This window comes from Onychomys torridus, chromosome 7, assembly GCF_903995425.1.
Source record: "Onychomys torridus chromosome 7, mOncTor1.1, whole genome shotgun sequence".
In the NCBI taxonomy this organism is placed as follows: Eukaryota; Metazoa; Chordata; class Mammalia; order Rodentia; family Cricetidae; genus Onychomys; species Onychomys torridus.
The window spans coordinates 44353758-44377005 of record NC_050449.1 but is presented as its reverse complement, the minus strand read 5'-3'; the positions used below and the strand labels follow the sequence as shown (position 1 = coordinate 44377005).

The 23248-nt window shown below is 43.7% G+C and overlaps 1 protein-coding gene across 3 annotated transcripts in view; it reads right to left on the bottom strand.

Moving 5' to 3' along the window:
* Alg9 (ALG9 alpha-1,2-mannosyltransferase) overlaps positions 1-23248 on the bottom strand; it is a 70434-nt gene that overhangs the window by 7618 nt on the left and 39568 nt on the right. For 2 of the 3 annotated variants that reach the window (XM_036192674.1, XM_036192675.1), the window contains exon 14: positions 10464-10594. In XM_036192674.1, coding sequence (XP_036048567.1) covers positions 10464-10594 — 131 coding nt within the window. Of the gene's footprint in view, positions 1-10240; positions 10346-10463; positions 10595-23248 lie in introns of all 3 variants that reach the window. The other variant, XR_004945429.1, reaches the window with a different exon arrangement.

Sequence of the window (23248 nt, the reverse complement as noted above, 5' to 3'; positions counted from 1 at the left end):
ATTGTACCTTGTTATGCTGTATTTAGTTGATATCCCTGGGAAGCCTGTTCTTTTCTGAAGGGAAATGGAGGAGTAGATCAGGGGGTAGGAGGAGTGGAGGGAGGGAAAACCGACATCGGGATGGATGGATGAGAGAATGAGAAAGAGAGAAAAGCTGAGTTCCTCTAAGATTCAGTCATAGTCAACCTACCATCTCTTGCTGAGCAATTCTAATATTCAAAAGGCTGGTGTTGGGCAGAAATCAGAGTTCTTATTAGCGCAGCCTCTAACACATGGGTGAGGACACTGCTCTACAGTCAGGGACACTGCAGAAATGACTCGCTCGTGTCCTGTGAGAGTGCACACGGGAATAACGGTTGTTAGCATGCTGCACTTGCTGGAGGCCAGCCCCTAGGGACAGGACTGTGTCCAGCGCTGCATCTCCAGCTTTGAGAAGTGTACCATGGGAAACACTCACAGTCCTGCCAATGAAAGCATGTGCCCCACTCTCAAACCAGACTCTTTCGTCTACTTCCCTAGCATCTAATGTTCTTTTTCCACAAGGAAATGAAGCACCAAAAGTAAAAACAGGTTCTTTGTTTTTCCCCCAAACATTTCAGTCCTAAAGTCATGAGGCAGAGTGGAGCAAAGCAGGAAGCTACACAGTGTGGGTGGAGAAATGGAGGAGCTACGGTGACACATGGGATGGCAGGTACAAGTGGTACAGAAGTGTCCATGTTAATGAAGAAAACATTATTCCAAGAGGTCAAATAACCTTTTCAAGTTCCAGTTCACACAGAATTTGCCAAGTCACCGTTATCTTAACTTGCAGGCCATGTGGGGGACTATGGTCACAGTCCTGACCATTTAAAGGCACCTACAAAGATCTGTGACGTGGCGTGATCAGGAAGTCTGCCGAAGCACAGACGGAACCACAGCACTGTGATATGGGTAGTACACAGTGAATCATGCTGCTGATATGTACAACATCTGGCAGAGCATCATAGCCTCTGCACCAGTCACCTTGGGCCACTATTCACAACAGCTGAGTTGAGAAAGACATGCTATTAGGCAACTGGACACTTGAGACTTTCAGTCCCCAGGGCTGGGGGGGTGCTCTTCACCAGTCTGTTCCCATCTGGTATCGACAAAGACACAGGTGGTACCATTCCAGTGGGACGAGCATACACGTGTCTATCGGTCTCTGTCTTGCTCTTCAGACCCTTATCTGGGCTTTATCCTTATGGTAGAAGAACAGTGGGAACCATGCCAAGACTAAGGCTCTGGCAAGCTTTAAAGGTTTGAAATAAACAGTGAGTATATTTTGTATTTCATTAAGTGCAAGCCTCTGACAAGATCCTTTTCACTGCTACATCAATCCAGCTCTAAGACTGTAAATCTGGGGCTAAAGAGATGACGACTCAGCAGTTAAGAGCACTTGCTGCTAGTGGGGAGCACCCACAGCAGGTGGCTCACCACCTCCTGTAACTCATGGCGCACATACATATATGCAGGCATTCACACATCAAGTAAAAACAACAAATACATCTTTTTTAAAAGAACGGAAAATCCACCAAATAGTATTTTTAAGGCCCTACAATGTGTTGAGAGTCATGAAGAAGCTAAAATGAAGACTGGCGATGCCAGCTGGTCGGACTACTAGCTTGGGGTCATCGTGAAGCACTCTGTCTCTTCAAATGGAGCCCCTAGCACTACTCAGTAGGAGATGTGGAGATGGTCTTTGTAGAGAACTCATTCCACAACAACAGAAAGCCAAGTTCTCTGAGCTCCACAAGGGATTAAAAAGGTTCCTTTACTCTTCCTAAAGGTCAGCAGACTTCAACGATCGAGGAGCTGAATAAGACATCAGGCCACATGTAATGTGTTCCGAAGCCAAATCTGCACAGAGTAGCTGTGCCAGATGAAGGTCTTGGGAAAGTGTCTGGGGGAGGAGGAGGCAGGTGGATATGGAGGATGGAGAGGAAGGAGGGGCAGCAGGCAGAAGCTCACAGAGACTCAGATGAGAATAGCAAGTGGTAAAGAAGTGTAGGAGTCCATCAACTCTTTGGCTCCTGTTTCTCAGCATCCTTGGCATCAAGGAGAGAGGTAAGGCCACCACCATGATGGGCATGAAGGGGAAAGACAAGAGCCCACCACTTACTGCTCAGGAGGAAGAACTGAGTCTACCCAAAGGACTAGACACCATGTGAAGCACGACAACTGTTGGCCATCAAATCCTGCCGTGGGTGCAATCTCCTTCCTCCTGAGCGTGAAGGGGCAATGGCCGGTAGGGCTGCCTTTTCTCTCTTATAAAAAAATCTTAGAAACGTTTAGAAGGAGAAGGACATTTAAAAAGCTGTTATTTTATAACATGCCCACAAATTCTTTGTCATAGTAAAACAATCCTAATCGTCATTCCTGGAGCACGGGCTGTGGCTTACCACCACCACCAGGAAGAAGGAGAAGTGATACAGTCTGACTTCCAAGGCTAGGTCATAAAAGCAACAGAGTTCTTGGAATGGAAATGGAAAAGCCAGAGACAGGTATTCTGGGTGACAGCCTCAGCCGAGATCTAGGCAAAAGCTAGCCTCAACTGCCAGCTGGATGGGTGAGAAAGCCTTTGGGACGCCTCCAGTCTCAGCTATCCTTTGGTGGCCAATGCAAAAGAGACTGAGGGAGACCAGCTAGATGAGCCAGCTGTGGTTTTCTTTACGTCTTTAAGAATGGGTGACAGTTAGACTGCAATAACTGGACCACAGCTTCCAACTGACCCACCCTTCACAACACTTTCTTCAGTAACCTTACTTTACAGAAACAAATAGTCCCACCGATGCTGGCTCCCATCAACCAGACACAAATGGATATAGGTACACAGGTGTGAGAGTTTCAGGCCTCATAGTTGCTAGATTCACATCTTGGAAGCTAATTAAAAGGCCATGCACAGTCTGTAGAAATTCTCTAGATTAGCCAGAGTTCACAGTCCTGTGTTGGGCATTGAAAGAACAAAGCAGAAAATATTATCATACACTCCCTACCTGGCTACAATTGAGGTCCGTTGACTAGAAAGGACCCCTACTGCACCCCGTCAGCTGCTGTTTTAACCTGCCTCAGTTCCTCAGCTGTAATTAAATCTGCAAGAGTTTGAAACCCTGCCTAAGCTCCCACCACCTGTCTCAAGCCTCTAATCATTCCCGTCTAGAGTTCAGTTAGATGACACTCCAAAATGCTCCCAAATGGGAAGAGCCACATGTGGAAGCAACATAAACAGACACAAGCACCTATGAGGAGCCTCTGCAGTGGAGAAGACTGCACAAATTGGTGCGGGGCGTTTAGACAGCTTCCAAAGCTACAAACCGACCCCCTGCTCAGAGGTCCACTTGAATAACCTGGAGAGGACTTCCCACCAGGCTCCCACAGCCCCACACTCACCACTGAGCTGCTCATTTATTCCAGCATTCGCCCATCACTGCTCTCGGGGACTCTTAGAGGAAGCATTACATCCACTCACTTGTCAAGCTATTTGATACAATCAGCAATTATGTCCTGGTTCAAAGAAAGGAAAATCCCCTCTTGTTTCATCAAGTACATAAAATGAGCTGGCCATTCAATGGCAAATCTGCACTCTTACAGCTGGGGCTAGAGAGACACAGCTCAGCAGTTAAAAGCACTGGCTGTTTTTCTGAGGGACCTGGGTTCAATTCCCAGCACCCATAGGGCAGCTCACAACCATCTATAATTCAGTTCCAGGGGATTGATACCCTCTTCTGGCCTTGGAGGGCACCAGGCTCTTGAGTGATGCACGGACACACATGTAGGGAAAACACTAGAGAGGTAAAATAAAACAAAACAATTCTAAGTGCTACTGCCAAACTAGGTCGGACCCATCTCCTTTGAGTCTGCCAGTCCTTATAATAAAAGTAGCCAGGAAGCCTGGGCAAGAACCAGTCCCACCCGAGCAGCAGCTGTACGTTGGTCACTGACATCTGCCTGGATGCTTCGGCTACAGGGCCTGAGTCTGGAGGCCTCAGTAAAGCAGAAAAACCAATAGGACAAGAGGACAAGGACACGGCTGCCATGCTCCCAACCATCTTACTAAGTAGTCTCCTGAGTCCAACAGCCAAGCCTCACCTCGCCTTCGATTCAACAGAGAGCGGGCTACTCACACAGCCACTGGGGTCCAGCATTTTAAAATCTGCCCAATCACAAAAATGCCCTGATAATCTTTAAGTTACTTCTCTCTTGCAAAGACTCTCCAGTAACATTCTCAAGCGTGTTTCTTTTTAATATGTTGGTACTCAAATTATCCTGATTGCTTCCGTTTCAGAGAGCCAAGGCCCTATTTAGACTATGTCAGCAAAACCAATCAAGAAAACTGCACAATCTACAAAGAAATGTAAAGACAAAATAATCGGGAACCCTGCAGAGCTTGCTAATTAATTCAAAGGTCTAACTTGCTAGAATACTCCATAATGTTAAAGCACTTTCACTCGCTCTCATTTAATATGAAATGTATACAATGCCTTGGCTTTCTGGGTGTGGAGGTACAAGCCGCCAGGGTTAAAGGCACAGATCCTCACACTCCAGCCTTTCACCATACCCCCATGTCTCTGTGAGAGCCTGACGTCTTCAACTCACAAACCAATGGGGTTTTCTTCCTTTCTTTTATCTTGAAAATCTACGCCTGCATACAAGTTATAAGAAATTAAAACCCTCTGGGCACAGTGGTGCACGCCTTTAATGCCAGCACTCCAGAGCAGAGGCAGGTGGCCACCCTGGTCTACATAGTGAGTTCCATGATAGCCAGAGCTACATAGTGAAAACCCGTCTCAAAAAAAAAAAAAAAGAAAAAGAAAAAGAAAAAGAAAAGAAACCAAAAGAAAAGTTAAAACCCCCTGAAGGCACCAGCTCAGAGGAAGGTGGCTTAGGATCTGCTGTTCCTCAGAGATGAAGCTCTTTCCTAACCCAGATCTCATTGTCACAGCTTTCTCAACTTGAAACCAAAGACACAGAAGATCTAGCCTGAATACTCGATCAGGTAGGAACCAGGCACCACGAAACCCACTCACTGCAGACAGAGACCTTGACTCCACCACTGCTGCTCCGCTCTTCCAGCGAGTCCCTCCAGTCACAAGGCCTTTCCCAATCGCTCCCTCACCCCCTCAATGCCCTCCCCATCTCCCTTGTTATCAACTAAAAGCCATGGCCACCAATTAATTGGAAGACTTCTCACGTGTGACTTTCTGTCTCTGATGCTATGGTTTCTTAACCACTATCAACCCCACATGTGTTTACAGCATCACTATTCATACTGCCAAAAAGTGGTAACAATCCAAAAGTCTATCAGCTAGATGAAGGAATGAACAACAGAAAAGTACTTCAGCAGTAAAAAGGGACACTGGTACATCTGAGAGCCTGAATGACCTCAAAATCGTGCTGAACGAAAGAAGCTGTATTAGTTACTTCTCTGTTGCTGTGACAAAGCACCACGTGGGATCAAAGGACTTACGGAAGCAAGTTTTGGCTTACAGTTCCAGAGGTAGAGTCATAATGGCAGCAGGCACCTGAGCTGGAAGCTGGCAGATCACATTTCCATTTACAGACAGCAAGAAAAGTGAGCCAGCTGGAGGTGGGAGGAGACTAACTCTCAAAGCACACCCCCAGCAATATACTTCTTCCAGCAAGGCTCCACCTCCAAAAGGTCCCATCACCTCCACAAACAGTGCCACCCACTGGGGATCAAGTGTACAAACACATGAGCCTATGGGTGACTTTTCTCACACAAACCATCAAGGAAACCAAACACAAAACCACACACATTATATGATCCCACTTATAAGAAATGTCCAAAAAATTCAAATCTATAAATAAGAAAATCATGAGTTGGGGCTGGCAAGGTAACATACAATTGTGGTTGTGTAATTTGGCATGTAAATTATACTTCAATAAAGTTGCTTTTTAAAACACTGGTTAAATTTACCTTACTAGTGTGGCTACAGTCTATACATAGCTGGAGAAGAAAATGGCACTTGAACAGGCAAGATGGCTCAGCAGATACAGGTCTTGCCACCAAGCCTGAAAACCCAAGTTCAATCCCCAGGACTCACATGGGAGAAGTGAGAACCAACTACAGCAAGTTGTCCTCTGACCCGATGAGGGTCACGTGCACACGCACACAGTTTAAAGAGAGAGAGCAGGTACTACCCTCATCCCATTCCAAGTGTGAATGCTTGACGCCGCCCTCTTAGCACACTTATTTCTCCATTCTTGTCATTTACGGTCCTAAATCTTTTCACACCAACTGTCTCCAACTTTCCAACACCTCATCTCTTGTTTTCTCATTAAATAAAACCCCCACTTCCTAGTTCCCTGAGAAAACTGATGGTATCAGAAGAAACACTCTGCATCTACTCCTCACACCCATCTGCTGACTAGGAACTCTACTATACTCAAGATTACATAAAGCTTCAAACCATTTCTCACAAACACTGGCTGGAAAGGCATACGTGGCCTGGGGCTGTGACGTTAGACAGACACCGACTCCTGCTCTGCAGACAGCTCCAGCAGATGGGTGTGCACAATGACCTGGATGCCTACGCCTTTTCTACGTGAGTTTCTTCTCTCACTGAACTCAACGGCAATGCTGCAGCAATGCTGTGCTTTCTCCCACGGCACCTGCTTTTAGCTGTACACGGGTCTTTGCATCAGCACACGGCTCATTTCTTTCCCTTATCCTTTTTTTTTTCTTAAAGTCATTTTGGGGTGACAGAACATTTTAGAATTCTCTGGAACTCATTAACAATTACAATAAAGTAGCAGAACCCAAAAATTAACATATAAGAGTCAATCACTTTTGTACAAATCAGCAATGAACAAGCGGAATTTTACATTCGTTTTAAAGAATCAGTACCATTTACATTAGTACTCCCCCAAAAGATATAAATATAAATCTACAACATGTGTACAAGATCCATATGAAGAAAATTACAATGAAATAAACCACAGAACAGCTAACAGAGGCATTTCATGTTCATGAACAGAATAGTTCAATATTATTGAGATACCAGTTGTTCCAACTGATCTTGACATAATCACAATCAAAATCCCAGCGAATTTCACAGATACTGAAAATCTGATTCTAAAGTTTATACAAGTGGGCAAAAGAACCAGCATAACCAACAAAATATCAAAAGGGAAGCAATAAGTTCTTTGGAAAAAATGACCAACTTGAAGACTGAATATAAAGCTCTATCAATCAAGACTGGTCAAAAGAACAAATTCGGGGTGGAGCAGATCAAAGAGTCCAGGAAACGGTATATGCATACACAGACAACTATAATTCTCTGAGGAGGAAGCAGAGCAATAAGATGGAGGAATGAGAGGCTGCCCTAATAAGTGGGCATATAAAAATATATTTTATATCTATAGAAAATAAATGAATTTAGACACAAATCTTATAGCCTCTATAATTAACAAGGATCATAGATCTAAATATAGAGTGAAAAATATAAAACTCCAAGACAGCACAGAAAAATAACTAGATTTTCAGTTTGCTAACTAATTTTTAGAAATAATGCTGTGATACAATCAATGAAAAATAACTGTAAGATGAACTTTATTAAAATTGAAACATGCTTTTTGCAAAAGATATCAAGAGAACAAGAAGAACAAAAAGACAGACTAACAGGACACACTTAAAAAGATATATGTGACAAAGTATTGTAATCCAAAACACACCAAGAATTCTTAAAACTCCACAATAAGGATATAAATAACTTAATTAAAAAATGAGTCAAAGAAGTCAGGCAGTGGTGGAACACACATTAAAGATAATCTTAACACTTGGGAGCCAGAGGCAGGGGGCTCTCTGTGAGTTAGTTCCAGGACAGCCAGGGATACACAGAGAAACTCTGTCTAGAAAAACAAAACAAACAAACAGTAGAGTCAAAGGGGCTGGAGGGGTGGCTCAATGGTAGAGCACCTGCCTAGCAACCATAAAGCCCAGAGCTGGGAAAAAAGGAAGGGAGAGAGAGAGAGGGAGGGAGGGAGGGAGGGAGGGAGGGAGGGAGGAGAGGAGGGAGGGAGGGAAGGAAGGAAGGAAGGTACCAGAGACTTTAAAAACACCTCATCCAAACAGACAGATGACAAACAGGCATATAAAAAAACGTTCCACACCATATATCACTAGAGACATGTAAACTAAAGCCATATCAAGATACATACTATATTCCCTACCACAAGCAGTGGGAATACAGTAGGATGCGGAATGGCAGCTTCCTACAAAGCTAAACATGCTCACACCATACAATCCAGCAATCACACTGTTCAACACTGACCCAAGGAGGATGAAAACTCACCTGCCCAAAACGTGCAAATGGATATTTATGCAAATTGAGTGGCTCTAATCTGATCATTTAAAATCCAGAGCAGTCTAAAGCTTAAAACTTCCCGAGTGCCACACCATTAAAACTTGTTTCTTGCACAAAATCATGATGTAAAATCACCACAAGGCTGGAGAGATGACTCAGAAGTTAAGAGCAGCCCTGCTCTTCCAGAGAACCCAGGTTTGAGCTCCAGCACCCATATCAGGTGGCTCACAGCAGCTGCCTATAACTCCAGCTCCTGAGGATCCAAGGCCTCTGGCCACTGTGGGCAACCCCCTCCCCCACGTGCACATCTACAAGTGGCAGACACATACACCTGATTGAAAATAAAACATCTTTTAAAAAAATTTACCAGCAAGGCATATGTGTAAAGTACATATGAAACATCAATTTTGTGAGTAGACCTGAGTTCTGTCCCTAAGATGTGTCATTTTATATATCTGCACACATTCCCAACTCTGACATGTAAAACATTTCTAGTCCCAAGTACTTCAAATAAGAGAAACTCCGTCTGTAATAGCCTTACTTACAACTTCTACTGTAGACTACATGTGTGCATCCCTCAAAATTCATGCATAAACAGATACGGTGACTCACACCTGTAATCCCTCAGTAGGGAAGTAGAGGCAGGAGGATTGCAAGTTTGAAGTCAGGCAAGGCTACAGAGTAAGAGCCATCCCAAAAAAATGTTTTTCCTATGCTCTAATTTGATCCCCAGTTCAATGGTGTGTGGAGTGGAGCCTCTGGGAGGTCTCTCACCCATGTGTGTAGAGCCCTCCAGAATGGGGTTAGTTCCTACAGAGATGCCAGACAACTGGTTCATCCTCTTCCTCGTGTTAGATAGAAGTCAGCTATCTGGGACCTAGAGAGGGCCCTTCATGAGAACTTGACCACCAGCACTGGCCTTGACCTTCTAGCCTCCAAGCCTATGAGGAACACAGTGTCTGATGCTTTGGCCACTCAGCATAGAGTAATCGGTTACAGCTGCATGAACCAAATTTGTTCTGAGGCTTTTTTTTTTTTAAAGATTTATTTATTTATTAAGTATACAGTATTCTGCCTGCATGTGTCCCTGCAGGCCAGAAGAGGACAGGAGATCTCATTACAGGTGGCTGTGAGCCACCATGTGGTTGCTGGGAATCGAAGTCAGGACCTCTGAAAGAGCAGTCAGTGCTCTTAATCGCTGAGCCATCTCTCCAGCCCCAGCTTCTAACTTCTTGGATTGACCAGCTACTAAGTACTCTAGGTCTCTAATGTGCTCCTAACAATCCCTTTTCATGATTACCAATACACTCAATTGGATATCTTCCTCTAAAGAACCTTCAGATATAAATCTAAATCTAGTTCCTTTTTTTTTTTTTTTTTTTTTTTTGTGGTTTTCGAGACAAGACTTCTCTGTATAACAGCCCTGGCTGTCCTGAAACTTGCTCTGTGAGAGGCAGGAGGATCTCTGTGAGTTCGAGGCCAGCCTGGTCTACAGAGTGAGTTCTAGGGCAGCCAGAGATTCACAGAGAAACCCTGTCTCAAAACAAACAAAAAAAATCTTTACTACATCTGCCAGGCATGGTGAGGCAGATTTGCAGTCTAACGTGTGGGAGGCAGAGGCAAGAGGATTGCCACAAGTTCAAGACTAGCCTGGTCTATCTAACGAGTTCCAGGACAGCCTGAGCTACAGAGTGAGACCCTGTTTCTAACAAGCAAAATAAAATCAAACAAGTCCTACCTAGTGCTTGCTGAGCTTTGACTCTGAAAATGACGGACATACAGCTCCTCAGAGCACAGTTAATCTTGTTAGCAATGTCTGAGTGCTCAGTTAAGACAGTTAAAGTCAGTTACCAAAACTAGTCAAAACCTTATTTGAGTTTCCACAGTAGACCTACCTGTACTACTCAGGACCTTTCATTACGATAATAATAGAATGTACTTTGCATTCCGTGGCCTCAAGAAGAGAGTACTCTTAAATGTCTCAGTACTCATGGACAAAACTGTACCAAATAAAAAGGAAATAAGAATTACTCAAGACAGCCAAGGACTGGATTTGCTCAACTCCAGCATTCATTTTTACCACTGATTAGGACATCTGTCACAACTGAAGTCACATACCTAGATGCATCCAGGAACGGTCTGTGGGCCAGGCTGATCCAGTCTTCTCTGTTGGATGAATAGTTGGGCTCCCGAGGTGTTTCTCTCATGGTATCTAAATCCACTAAGTAATGGCATTTGCTGATGTCAATCTGAAATGGAAAAGGTCAGCTCTTCATCAGTCATTCTGAAGATCCACGCAGAGTGGGACCCAGTCACAACCCTAGGAACTCCCACAGCGCTGTAAAGGGATGTACACCCAAGTTACCTATGCTTCTTCCACTCTGCTAACAGCAGGCTACCACTGAGGTTCCTGGGGACAGAGCATGCACTTGCTCAGACAAGCACATAGGGAGTTGTGGGTGGTCGGCAACTAGTCTATGTTTTTAAGTCTCTCTAGCCCCACAGACACTTATAAAGCCATCTTGAGTGTACAGCCTAACTCTAGAAAACCATCTTGTGCTCACTAGTGTCCCCTTCATCTATCTTATTCTAGAGGTCTAAAGAGCATGATTAATGCAGACGCTAGTCAAACTCTCCTGATGGAGCCAGAGGTGGAATTGCACCTCCTAATACAGCAGGATCATGAGCATCTCCTGCAAGAGGTCAACAGAATGGACAGCAGGCTCAACACAACTCAGGGACTCCAGCAGCAGGAGTACAGAATATTAGCAGTAGTTGCTCACAACACGGGCACTCTAGAACCTGCAGGTGAATATCAATACATTCCATCTTAAAACTGAAAAGGCCTGTTCATCAAAATCACCATTATGTGAGTAAGCCAACAAGCGTAGGCTAGAAGACAGATTATACACATCAAGCAGTCATATATATATATATATATATATATATATATATATGATGAGCTCCTGCCAATCAGTAAAACAAAAGAAACCACCCAACAAGAAATGGGCAAGATACTTTAATAGGTATTTCAAAAATCTCTTAATGAAACAAATGAAAAGTGTTCAATCTCACCAGTAAGCAGAAAATGTAAAGTTAAATCATAATGAAAAATAAATAGAAGTCAGGCAGTGGTGGTGCACACCTTTGATCCCAGGAGGCAGAGGCAAGTGGATCTCTGTGTTCAAGGACAGCCTGGACTACAGACTGAGTTCCAGGACAGCCAGGGATACACAGAGAAACCTTGTCTAGAAAAATAAGATTAAGACAGAAAATGTTGACCATAAAGTTTGGTACAAATTTTTTTAGAAAACTATTTGGTAGATCTACCAAAACTGAATATCTGTATTTCCTATGACCTTACAATCACAGGGAACCATCTTAATATAATAACATACCCAAGTATAAGATCAATGTGTGAAATCATCAATATTCAGTGTCTGACATATAAAAATAATTTCATATTATTTAACCTAAAATATATCTAACAGAAATACCTGGACCATAAGACAAGTTCAAGAATGATTCAAGTGAGGGTGCAAGAGGGCTCTGTAGGTGAGGTGCTTCCCACCAAGCCTGAGGACCTGAGTCCAATCCCCAGCAGGCAAATGGTAGAAGGAGAGACTGACTCTCTCAAGTTGTCCGCTGACCTCCACGTGTAACCCATGGCACATGTGTGCCCACACACATACGTACAAGCAGCACATATAAATAAATAAAAGGAAAGAAAGTTTGAAGTAATAACAAAAGCAAGAAAACTATTACTGTAAAGTCAGCAGACTACCTCGGAGATGATGCAGACCTGACCAAGGGAAGCACTGGGAACCTCTGGGTCTGGGTCATTTTACTTTTTGTCTCTTGAAATGGCTTCACAGGTATGCTCTCTTAAAACAATTAGCTGTACACTTATATTTTATATATTTAGGTTATACCTGAAGGCAGGTTTTTCCAGCACACACAGAGCAACCTGGTTTTTACTGGCTTGCAGCAAGCTGTTCTTTTCCAACTGCCACTTCACAGCAATGTTCTCCTTCTCTCCCAGTTGTATTTATATGTCAAAAAGACTTTGGTCTCACATCTGTCTCTGCATATGGGCTATTCCTCCAGGAGAAAGGAAGCACACTGAGAATTCACGTCAGACCCAATTCCACTCCACAGAACTCTCTAAAAATGGTCCTTTGCATAAACACTTCAGGAAGTAGCCTTTTCTCTGTCTGCACACCCACTCTGCAGCTCCTGGGCGATTATAAAAACATGACAAAATTCTTTAAAGGCTTTCCTATGCCATGCCTCAAAGGAGAACCAGCAAGGGGCAGAGGGCCTGATGGCCTATGCTTGGACTCCTTCTCACTGGGGGTCCAGGCCTGCACCATTACAATCCCTCACCTCAGCCTGACCTTTCCTGGTCAGGCACACCACAGGTCTAATTATGGAGGTTTGGCTGGGTACAGTCTACTGTAGCTGGAGGTAGTAACTAACTTAGCAGCAGTCAGCCCAGGTTCTACTCATCAACTCGTCCCTAAGGAAATTCTAAGTAAATTAAATTCTAAGTAAAGGTCTTAGAAAAACACCAAGGCAAAGAAAGCCATATTGAGATAGCAATGCATTTTGTAAACCTTTAACTCTGCCTTATCCTTTGGCAAACAGTTGCTGAAAACTAAAAGCCATGGCAAAGGCCCCCAAAAGCAGGGCTTAGGTATGATCAGGGCAGATTCTTCATTCAAGGGAAGATAAAGCTATTAGAAAAGGAACTTCAATGCAGCAGGCTTAGTTTCATTCTGGTCTACATTCTACCACCAATTATGTGTGAGCCGTACTCACTTAAGGTTTTTATATAACTTCTTTGTAAAATGAACACACTACCCTAACTCCTAAGAGTTGCAATGAAGATCAATGAAATGCTTGAACAGAACTTACCAATTCTGAGGAACCACACCAATAGCTCAAATAATAAAGGAGTGTTTGACCAGCTCTGCAGACTGAGAACCTAACAGGGAACCTGAAGGACAGCATCTGCCAGCACCAGCCATCCTACCTTCACCTCAGACTTGTGTCTTTTGCCAAGTCAAGCTAATCCCAGCATGTAAAACAGAAGGGCTGCAGCCACTGACTATCCCTGACTGAATCAGAAACATCCACTAAATGGTATCAAACCAACATCAGGGAGTTGGAGAGATGGCTCAGTATTAACAGCACTTGCTCTTGCAGAGGACCCAAGCTGGGTTCCCAGCACCCACATCAGTTATAAACCACATGCAGACAAATAAAAAATTACATATATAAACTCTACACATGGGAAGGAGGGAAGAAGAGGGGAAAGGAGGGGAAGACTGATTTCAACAATCACTTAAAACTCAAGGCGGTCCCCAAATTACACGCTCTCCCAGCACAGAGTGCTTCTCAAAATATTTCATAATTATCATCTATAAATTGTGAAATTTCTATAAACTTTACAAAAAGCTGGAGCCATGTCTGATTCACACTTTTTTGGTTTTTTTTGAGACAGGGTTTCTCTATGTAACAGCCCTGGCTGTCCTGGAACTTTTTCTGTAGACCAGACTGGCCTCGAACTCAGATCTGCCTGCCTCTGCTTCCTGAGTGCTGGGATTAAAGGTGTGTGCCACCACCACTGGCTAGCTGATTCACTCTTATATTCCCAAACACTACAAAGCACACAGCAGGTGTCTTATAAATGCATATTTAACAAACGAACAGGGGAAAAAAAGCATCTTAAGGGGTTGGGGATTTAGCACAAGGCCCTGGGTTTGATCCTCAGCTCCAAAAAAAAAAAAAAAGCATCTTAAGAGGAAGAGGGGAAGAAGGAGGAGGGGAGAGGGAAACTAGATATGGTAGCATATGCCTGTAAGTCCAGTTCGGGGCTGAGGCAGGAGGATCAAGAGTTTGAGGCTACACTGGGCTATATAGCCTGAGGTCCTGTTTCAAGAGACTCCCATCCCACACCCCTGAAAAAGTGAAGGAGAACAAGACGACAGACATGAGAATGAAAGACCATTTGAGAGGAAGCGATGTGCATACTAGGAACAAACTCCAAGCCTACGGAAAGGCTGTGAGAAGCTGGAAGACTGAGCAAAAGTGACCCCTGAAACAGTCAAAATTATACCAAGTGTATTTATCTCCACCACAATGTTGTGTGAGGAAAGGAAAGAACAGCCCAACCCCCTCCTTTCAGTGTCTTCCCAATGTCCATCCAGCACCTGAGCCAAACCCCCCAAGTCCTAAAATCGGAAGGGAGTGAACTTGCATTCAGGCATGTTGGAAACCGTGACGCACACACTGTAAAAATAGAGATCTCTGTCGAGGGCCAGGGCAAAGTTCAGGGAGGATCACAGAGAAAGCGTCTCCACAAATACCACAGACCTTGTTTCTCTAATGTCACCCAAGGTGCTCTAGGAAAAAACTGTAGGAGCGTAAGAGAATAATGTGACAATCTCTGGAAACCAAATGTCCTATCATAGTCAAGACAAGGATTAAAGCTGAAAAAAACTAGACATTTTTCCCACAGCTAAAATTTGGTACTGAGGCTGCCCAATTCAACAATGGCTGACATGAGCTATTAATACTTAGCCGCTGAAATAGACTGTCCTTCCAAACCCACAATATCTGATTAATGTCTCCTCATATGCCTCTGTAAGCAACTGCAGTGAGACCCAGGACTTATAGCTCAGTCCTCCAAGCTCTGTAAAGAGAGGAGTGGGTTTTTCTGGGTCAGCATTATCTCCCTGATACCTGATACCACACCTGGCAGGTCCCAAGCATCTACAAGGCTGTGTGGCAGGAAACAATGGTCACCATGGTCACCACTGCACCAGTCAGCTCACTCACCACAAACACCAAGACATTCAAGACTAAAAGCCATCTCCTGTGCTGGGAGGCAATCTAGTCCTTCCACGATATCCTACAACAAAGATCAAGTCATACTATCATAAATCTAACAAACATCTCTGGTTAATAAAAAAATAAGTTCAAGGTCCAGTAAACTGACAACCAGTTTTGAATGAGGCTAGAAAAATCCACTGTAACAAGATTCAACTTCTTAGAATTTTTTTTAAAGGTTCAATTGGCTCATCCAGTGAAAGACACTGGTCTTTTATTTTTTAAGATTTATTTTATTTATTTTTATTATGTATACAGTGTTCTGCCTACATGCATACTTGCAGACCTGAAGACAGCACCAGATCTCAGTACAGATGGTTGTAAGCCACCATGTGGTTGCTGGGAATTGAACTCAGGACCTCTGGAAGAACAGCCAGTGCTCTTAACCGCTGAGCCATCTCTCTAGCCCCGTCTTAGAAATTTTACAGACCAGAAAATTAAAGTAAGTAGCTAGCATCATCAATTTAAAGACTTACAAATTCTGCCACTGGCATCCTAACACACAGCTCCACTCAGATATTAGCGGGCACCTGATACCGAGAATGGGCCTAGAGAATCCAAGGGAACAGAAAATCAGAATAGAATTGAAGAGCAAGTGCCTGCTTGAAGAGAATCACCTGGAGCAGGAATGGTGGTGCATACCTGTAATCCCAGCACTTGGGAAGGCAGGGAGATCAGGAGTCCAAGGCCAGCCTTGGCTAGTTATTAAGTCTGAGCCAGCCTGAGCTACATTATATCTTGTTTCAAAAAGAAAGGAAAAAAAGAATCTGAAACTAGATAATTCATGAAGAAAAAAAAAAATCCCTCTCAATCCTGGAGGCCAAGCAGTCCAAAAGCAAGGCCACAGTGCTACATCTGGGCAATGCTTTCCTGTAGGCCTTTCAGGCAGAAGGCATCACACATCCCAACAGCAACTGAGGTCCAAATTCACCCTTTTATACAAAACAACTCCCTTGTGAACAACAGTGACCTGCCCGTGAGGTGGTATCCCACAAGCCAAACATCTCCCATTGGCTCTATCTCCCAGGACCACTGTCGAGGATCAAGTTTTCACACATGAAGTTTGGAATACAAACTCAAACATTAACCCAAACTCTACACAGATGCTCCTTGATTTTGTCAGTTCTCAGATGAGATATTAGAGACAATCCAGTGCAGTTCTCCAGCTCACAGGAGTCTGTGCATGTGAAGGCCTTCTCGAAGGTGTCTTTTTTATTATAAGAAATAGGAAGCTAAGAATGCAGCCCAGTGATACAGCATTTGACATGATTAAGACCCTACGTCAGAGCCTCAAGACCAAAAAGAAGGAAAAACCACCAAAAAGTCAAACCAACCTGCCTGCAACCCCAGTACTCAGGAGGCTGAACCAGGAGGAGTTTGAGGCTGAGGACAGCTTAAACTACGAGAGTCTATCTCCAATCAAGAAAAGAGCGAAGGAAAAGCAAGAAATAGACTGGAGGAGAGGGAGGAGGGAGAAAGGGAGAGAAGGAAACAGTTTTGCATACACTTTACCAGATCTTACCGTATTTGGCTCAATACATCTTATTTAAACCTAATGTTTCCACTGTGTCAGGAAAGGGGACAGCCAAACACCCTACCCTATCACTTACTTTCAGAGGTCTTACCACCTCTTCAAAAGGTTTAGAATACAATGAGAGCCTTCTTAAGTCTAGAGAGGAAACAATTCCACTGCTAAAGGCATATACTTGTCAAGAGGTAGAGGCAGGAGGATCAGGACTACAAGGATCCCTTTGCTGCACAGAGAGTTTGTAAGCCAGCCTGGGTTCGAGGAAACCTTGTCTCAAAAGACAAAAGACAAAATTCTTAATTTTTATAGCGCTTCCTCAGTGTCAAGCATTTTATCAACAAAAACATATGATTTGAGAGAGGCAATGTAGCAGATCAGACACACCTAGCACAAACATGTGAGTCTCCATGGGACTGAAACGAAAGGGAAGGAACATGGCTGCTGCAGTGATGATGTGGTTTGGGAAAACAAGGATTTCAGCAGGAAGCAACAGAAAGAGACTGGTGAAATCTGAAAATACTGGAATTCAGATCTGTGAAAGGCAGAAAGGAAACTTACACCGGATGCTCAGCGACACAATAGGAAGAGGGACATTTCCCCTCAGCAAAGCTTTAGCAAAAGAGAGAAGGCAGACTTCTATGGTGAGCTCCTAAGACACATGACCTGGTATGATGCAAAAAATGTAGTTAAAACAGAGATTTGGCCAGGCAGTGGTGGTGCACACCTTTAATCCCAGCACTCGGGAGGCAGAGGCAGGTGGATCTCTGTGAGTTCGAGGCCAGCCTGGTCTACAGAGTGAGTTCCAGGACAGGCAAAGCTACACAGAGAAATCCTGTCTCGAAAAACCAAATAAACAAATGAGATATGCACAACAGATAGCAGATGCCAGAGGGGCCTTGGCTTCCTACCTTACTCATTGGTGCTATGTTGGAGAGTCATCTAGGGGAGGTCTTACCATCAAATTGAATGACTGAAGGGAACAGAGGCCCTTGCATTTTTACAACTGCAAATCCCAGTGGCCACTCTTCTCCCCCTGGCTAAGTGAATAGCCACCCTGTGAGTATGGATTCAGGAAATCAGTTACAGGTGGGACACTGATTCTGACAACACATCTATATGGGACAAAGTATCCACCATGCTTCACTTGAGAAGGGTAGAAGAAGACCAGAGGGACCAGCAGGGCAGAAGAAACCAACTGTGTGTGTACACAAGTGGAGTCTAGGACAGAGATTAGAAGCATCAGCAGGTCATCCAGTACTTGAGTCTCATTCCCACCCCATCCCCAGGGCAAACTGTTCTGCTTGGATCATCTTCTCTCTTAAAGCCCCAGAGACATTAGGTAGAAATGCAACCTCTGCCCAGCTATATCTCACATCCGCATCTGCACTGGCCTAGCACCTCTGGCACAGTGAGCATCTAACTAGACAGCCCTCAGGCTGGACCAGTGGGATTGAGCTGAGGGATTTCTGAACATGCTGTACTGTGGTCTGTGGGCAAGACTGCCAGCATGAATTCAGGCCAACAGCAGCTGTCCAAGGTCACTGTCTTAGCCCATAAGCCAGTGTACAAAGCTCAGCCTCCTTAAAGCCTTTTCTTGTTTGACCTGTTCAGAACTGAGAGAGAAAAGGATTCACACAGCCCTCCGCACTCCTAGTGAACTTCAACACAAGAAGCCTAGGAAAAAGCAAAAGCTCCTCATTCTCATCTCAGCAACAAGTAACTACTAGCTGAACTTTTTCCTCAGTCTGCAAGTAGGCACAGTTCATTTACTGATAGATTATAAAAATAGCATGGGAGATACCTTAGTTCATCCTTCCAATAAATAGGCCTGTTGATCTGGACCTCCAGTATCTCCACATTCCACAAAATGGGTTGTCTATCTTCATCATCCCACCTCATGGAGAAGATGATCTCAGGGGTCACAGAAAGTTATTCATTTCCGTAAAGTGGGGTTTTTTGTGGGGGTTTTTTTGTTTGTTTTTTTTGTTTTTTTTTTTCTTTTTTGGTTTTTCGAGACAGGGTTTCTCTGTGTAGTTTTGGTGCCTGTCCTGGATCTCACTCTGTACACCAAGCTGGCCTGGAACTCACAGAGATCCACCTGCCTCTGCCTCCCAAGTGCTGGGATTAAAGGCATGCGCCACCACCGCCCGGCCGTAAAGTGTTTCTTAACAGTATAGATCTCATGATCAGCTCCTCCAAGTAGATGATGCCAATTTTACCAAAAGATTGAGCAATCAAACGGTTAACTGTCAAGGCAATTTGATTCTTATTGATTTTTACCATAATCATCTTGCAGATTAGCTCATTACTGACTCCAGATTGGGGCAGTCTCATGCACTATATGGTCCTGCACCCTCAGCATCTTAACTGAAGCCCTGTGGAGCTTAACAAAGGTGCCGATGAGTGTCTGGCATGGGCAGAGAAGCTGCAATACCTCATGGATCTTTGGGCTTACACCGTTGATAGATAAATGATAGATTGACTGGTAGATGATAGACTGACAGACAGATAAATGATAGATAGATAGATAGATAGATAGATAGATGAATAGATGAATAGATGATTGATAGATTGACTGGTAGATGATAGATTGACAGACAGACAGATAAATGATAGATAGATTGATTGATTGATAGATGAATAGATGATTGATAGATGATAGATAGATAGATAGATAGATAGATGAATAGATGATAGATAGATTGACTGGTAGATGACAGATTGACAGACAGACAGATAAATGATAGATAGATAGATAGATAGATAGATAGATGGACAGACAGATGGATGGATAATAGACAGATTGATGGATAGATGATAGATATTAGATGACAGACAGACAAGCACAGTGGCAGATTTTGTTGACAGACGACAATTTGGGCTCTGCAGATCCACAGAAGTTGCCAGCTGTCCCCGCCATGCTCGCCATTCAGGTCTCAGCCCTGCACACGGCCTACCCAGGGAAGGCGCTGGTGCTCTTTTGGAGAGAAGCTTCTCTCACAGGCCTTTACTGCACTTCCTCTGTGACTGTGAAGTCCCTTCCCTTTTCTTAAGGTCTCTGGCCCAGCAGGAGCCTTCTTTCTCGTCTGGACTTCTTCTTCCTGCCCTGCTGCACACTTTCTTTTCCCTCACTTTACTTCTCCTGACGTCATCTCACCTACTTTCTTTCATAGTTTGCTCCCCCCCTCCTTTGTTGGTTTATTGTTAATACTTATCTTAAATTTTTCCACTTCCAATCTTACTCTTTCTAATCGTAGCTTCTCCCTTTACAATTCTTTGGGGGCATAGTTGTTATTCCCAAGTGTCTTTATTTTATTAAGAGTCTCATTTGTTTTAGTTGGGGAGGAGGGCTGCACTGTTACTGCAGTCTGCTTACTTTTCCCAACTTAGAAGTGGGGACTGACCACACCAAGGGAACCCACAAAAAAACAAAAACCAAAAAGAAAACAAAACAGGATGAGGTGACCACCCCAATAAACAAACCATAACATAGAAACATAAAATAAGAAAACATGAGGCAACATGACTCCTCCAAATATACCTAACTCTCCAAGAACCCAAAGAGATCAATATTGCTGAAGTATTGCTCAAAGAATTCAAAAGTAATTTTTAAATAACCAATTACCTCAAAGAAGACACAAATTAATAAAGTAAAGAAATAAATTCAAGAATGAGAGGAGAAAGTCAGCAAAGAACAGAACTGGGGAGAGAGCCCTCAATATCTAAAAGGAAAACCCCAAAGGAAAGCAGTTCTGTGGACCAATCAGGAGAAAGGAAGAAGTCCAGGGTTCAGAGACTACAGACAAGGAGGAGGAATTAGTAATTCAGAGAGCAATAAAGAAAAGTTAGAAACTATGACAACTTGCAGGACTTCTAGAGTGTGGTTAAAAGCAAAGCTGAGGCTGGGGACTGCTGGCTCTGAGAGCATGGGCTGCTCTCAGAGGACTTAGGTTCTGTTCACAACACCTGTAACAGACAGCTCATAACCACCTCTAACTCCAGTTTCCAGGGATCCACCACCTCTTCTGGCCTCTGATGGCACCTACACAAAAGTGGTACACATAAACTCATACAGTCATACATACATAACATAAAAAGGAATATTTAAAAAAAAACCTAAAATCTTTGGTACAGAGGATGGATAGACTAAAGGCACAAAAGACCTATTCAATGGAATTATAACAGAAACTTAGGGAGAGATATGAACGTCCAAATACATGAGAAATGTTTGTTTTTGATCTTGTTTCTGCTCTGGTTTATTTGGACTATTCTATGTCATATTCTAGTTAAAATATCAAAAGTCTTGGGAGAAGTGTGATACAGACAACCCAATGAGGGCTGAGCACCCTGAAGCTCTTATTCCCTGCATCTTGACCAATCTGTGGGTCTCTATGTTAATGGCCATCTACCACTGAAAGAAGCTTCTCTGATAGGGGTGGGAGATGCACTAATCTGAGTAGAGTGTAAGTCATTAAGAGTTAGCTCATTCTATATCAACAGAGCAGAATAATAGTAGTAGGTTCCTCCCGAGGTCCATGACCTACCTAGTCACAGGTTCTCGGCCCCATGCCCAGTCCCAGGCACAGGCACTGGCTTGCGCAATGGCCTTTAAATCCAGTGAAGGTCACTACCCTAACATTTGTACCACCATTGCACTGCTGGGCATGTCTCACCAGGCCACTCACTGCAGTCCCCAGCATTCAGATCTAGATAAGACTACTGAATACTCCCCAGTAATGTGCACAGCACCCCGGGAGGGAATTTTTAAATTCCTAGGATCAAATTAAAATGAAAGTGCCACCATCAGAAAAATAAAAGATACACCAAAGGCAATTCTAACAAGGAATTTTATAGCCACAATCACTTATATTAAAACACCTGAGAAATCACAAATAAAACAGTCTCGTGATATAACTAAATGTTTCCAGAAAGTAATGGGCCAAATCAAAAGGCAGTACACTGAAAGAATATCAGTCTAAATTAATAAAATGGAAAACAGACAGGGAATGGAAAACAGAAAGGATCAATAAAACAGAACTGGGATCTCTGCAAAGAGAAGATGGACCAGCCATTAGCCAGACCAATCAAAAGGAAGAAAGAATATTCAAACTAATAAAATTGGACTGAAAAATGAAGGATTGGGGCTGGAGAGATGGCTCAGAGGTTACGATCATTCTGGGAGCAATGACTTCTGGGACTCCCTTTTGATTCTGCCACCCCACAAGGCTTTGAAGCGCAGTAGCAGGGACGGAACGCAGGGTTGGTGCATTCTAGCCAAGGGCTCTGCTGCTGAGCTACCCACTCAAGGTCTCATTTCATAATCAGCTCCAACTACATGTTAACGCCAGGCACAGACTGGCTGCAGTTTTCCTGTCCCCCATACAGCTTTGTTAACTACATAGTCATCAACCAAATTTTTAAATCCACAAGCAAAAATTTACCACATTGGAAAAATATAAACTCAGGCTGGAGAGATGGCTCAGTGGTTAAGAGCACTGACTGTTCTTCCAGAGGACCTGAGTTCAATTCCCAGCACCCACATGACAGCTCACACCTGTCCATCCGTAACTCCAGTTCCAGGGGACCCGACACCCATACATGCAAGCAAAACACCAGTGCACATAAAATAAAAATAAATTTAAAAAAATATATAAACTCACATGTAATAATTCACCCAATCATTACAAATTACAGAAACATCAATAGCTAAATGTCAATACAATGGATAGTATGGAAATGCTTCTGACGTATTTTGAATGCTGTTCAATTACGTTTTTAGTACATTCCAGTGTTGTTATGACACAAATATAGCAGTGATTACCAAGAACGGTAACAATCAGCCAGGAAACGGACAGGGTAATTCATTTTCTCCTCAACTACGGACACAGGAAGGTCAGTAGGAATGACGAGAGGGAAATAAAGAGGAAGAAGGATCTTGATTATTTTGTTTATTGATAAACAGAGTACCGGCTGCAAGTACCTGGCACAAGTGAAAAGAGCCCCAAGCTTAGAAAGCAATGCCCAGATGCTTCTGCTGCGAGCGAGCCGCGGTGCACAAGGGCCGGCTGCAGCAGGCAAACACCAAGTGAGGGGTGGGAACCCCAGGGAGTCCTGACACCACAATTCTCATCTAGGACTGACCTTTGTCAGGTTACAATGACCCTGAGCCTCAGTTCCTTCCCCACAAAATGAAGAAAGCACAGGATTCATACCTTACGTTCCCTTCCACATCCCTAAGTTACTGCCTAAGTGGAACAGCAAGGATAAGGTAACGTCAGGAGGGCTCTGACTGCACAAATGAGGCCTCCCTCCATCAGTTTTTAAGTTTCCGCATTCATTGACATGTGTACTTGGAGAGTGCGCAGAGAGGACAATCTGCAGGGTTCAGGTCTCTCCTCCCTCCAGTGGCTGGAGATGAAATTGGGGTCATCACGCTTGATGGCGTGTGGCAAGTAAAGACCCACTGAATCATCTCACTAAC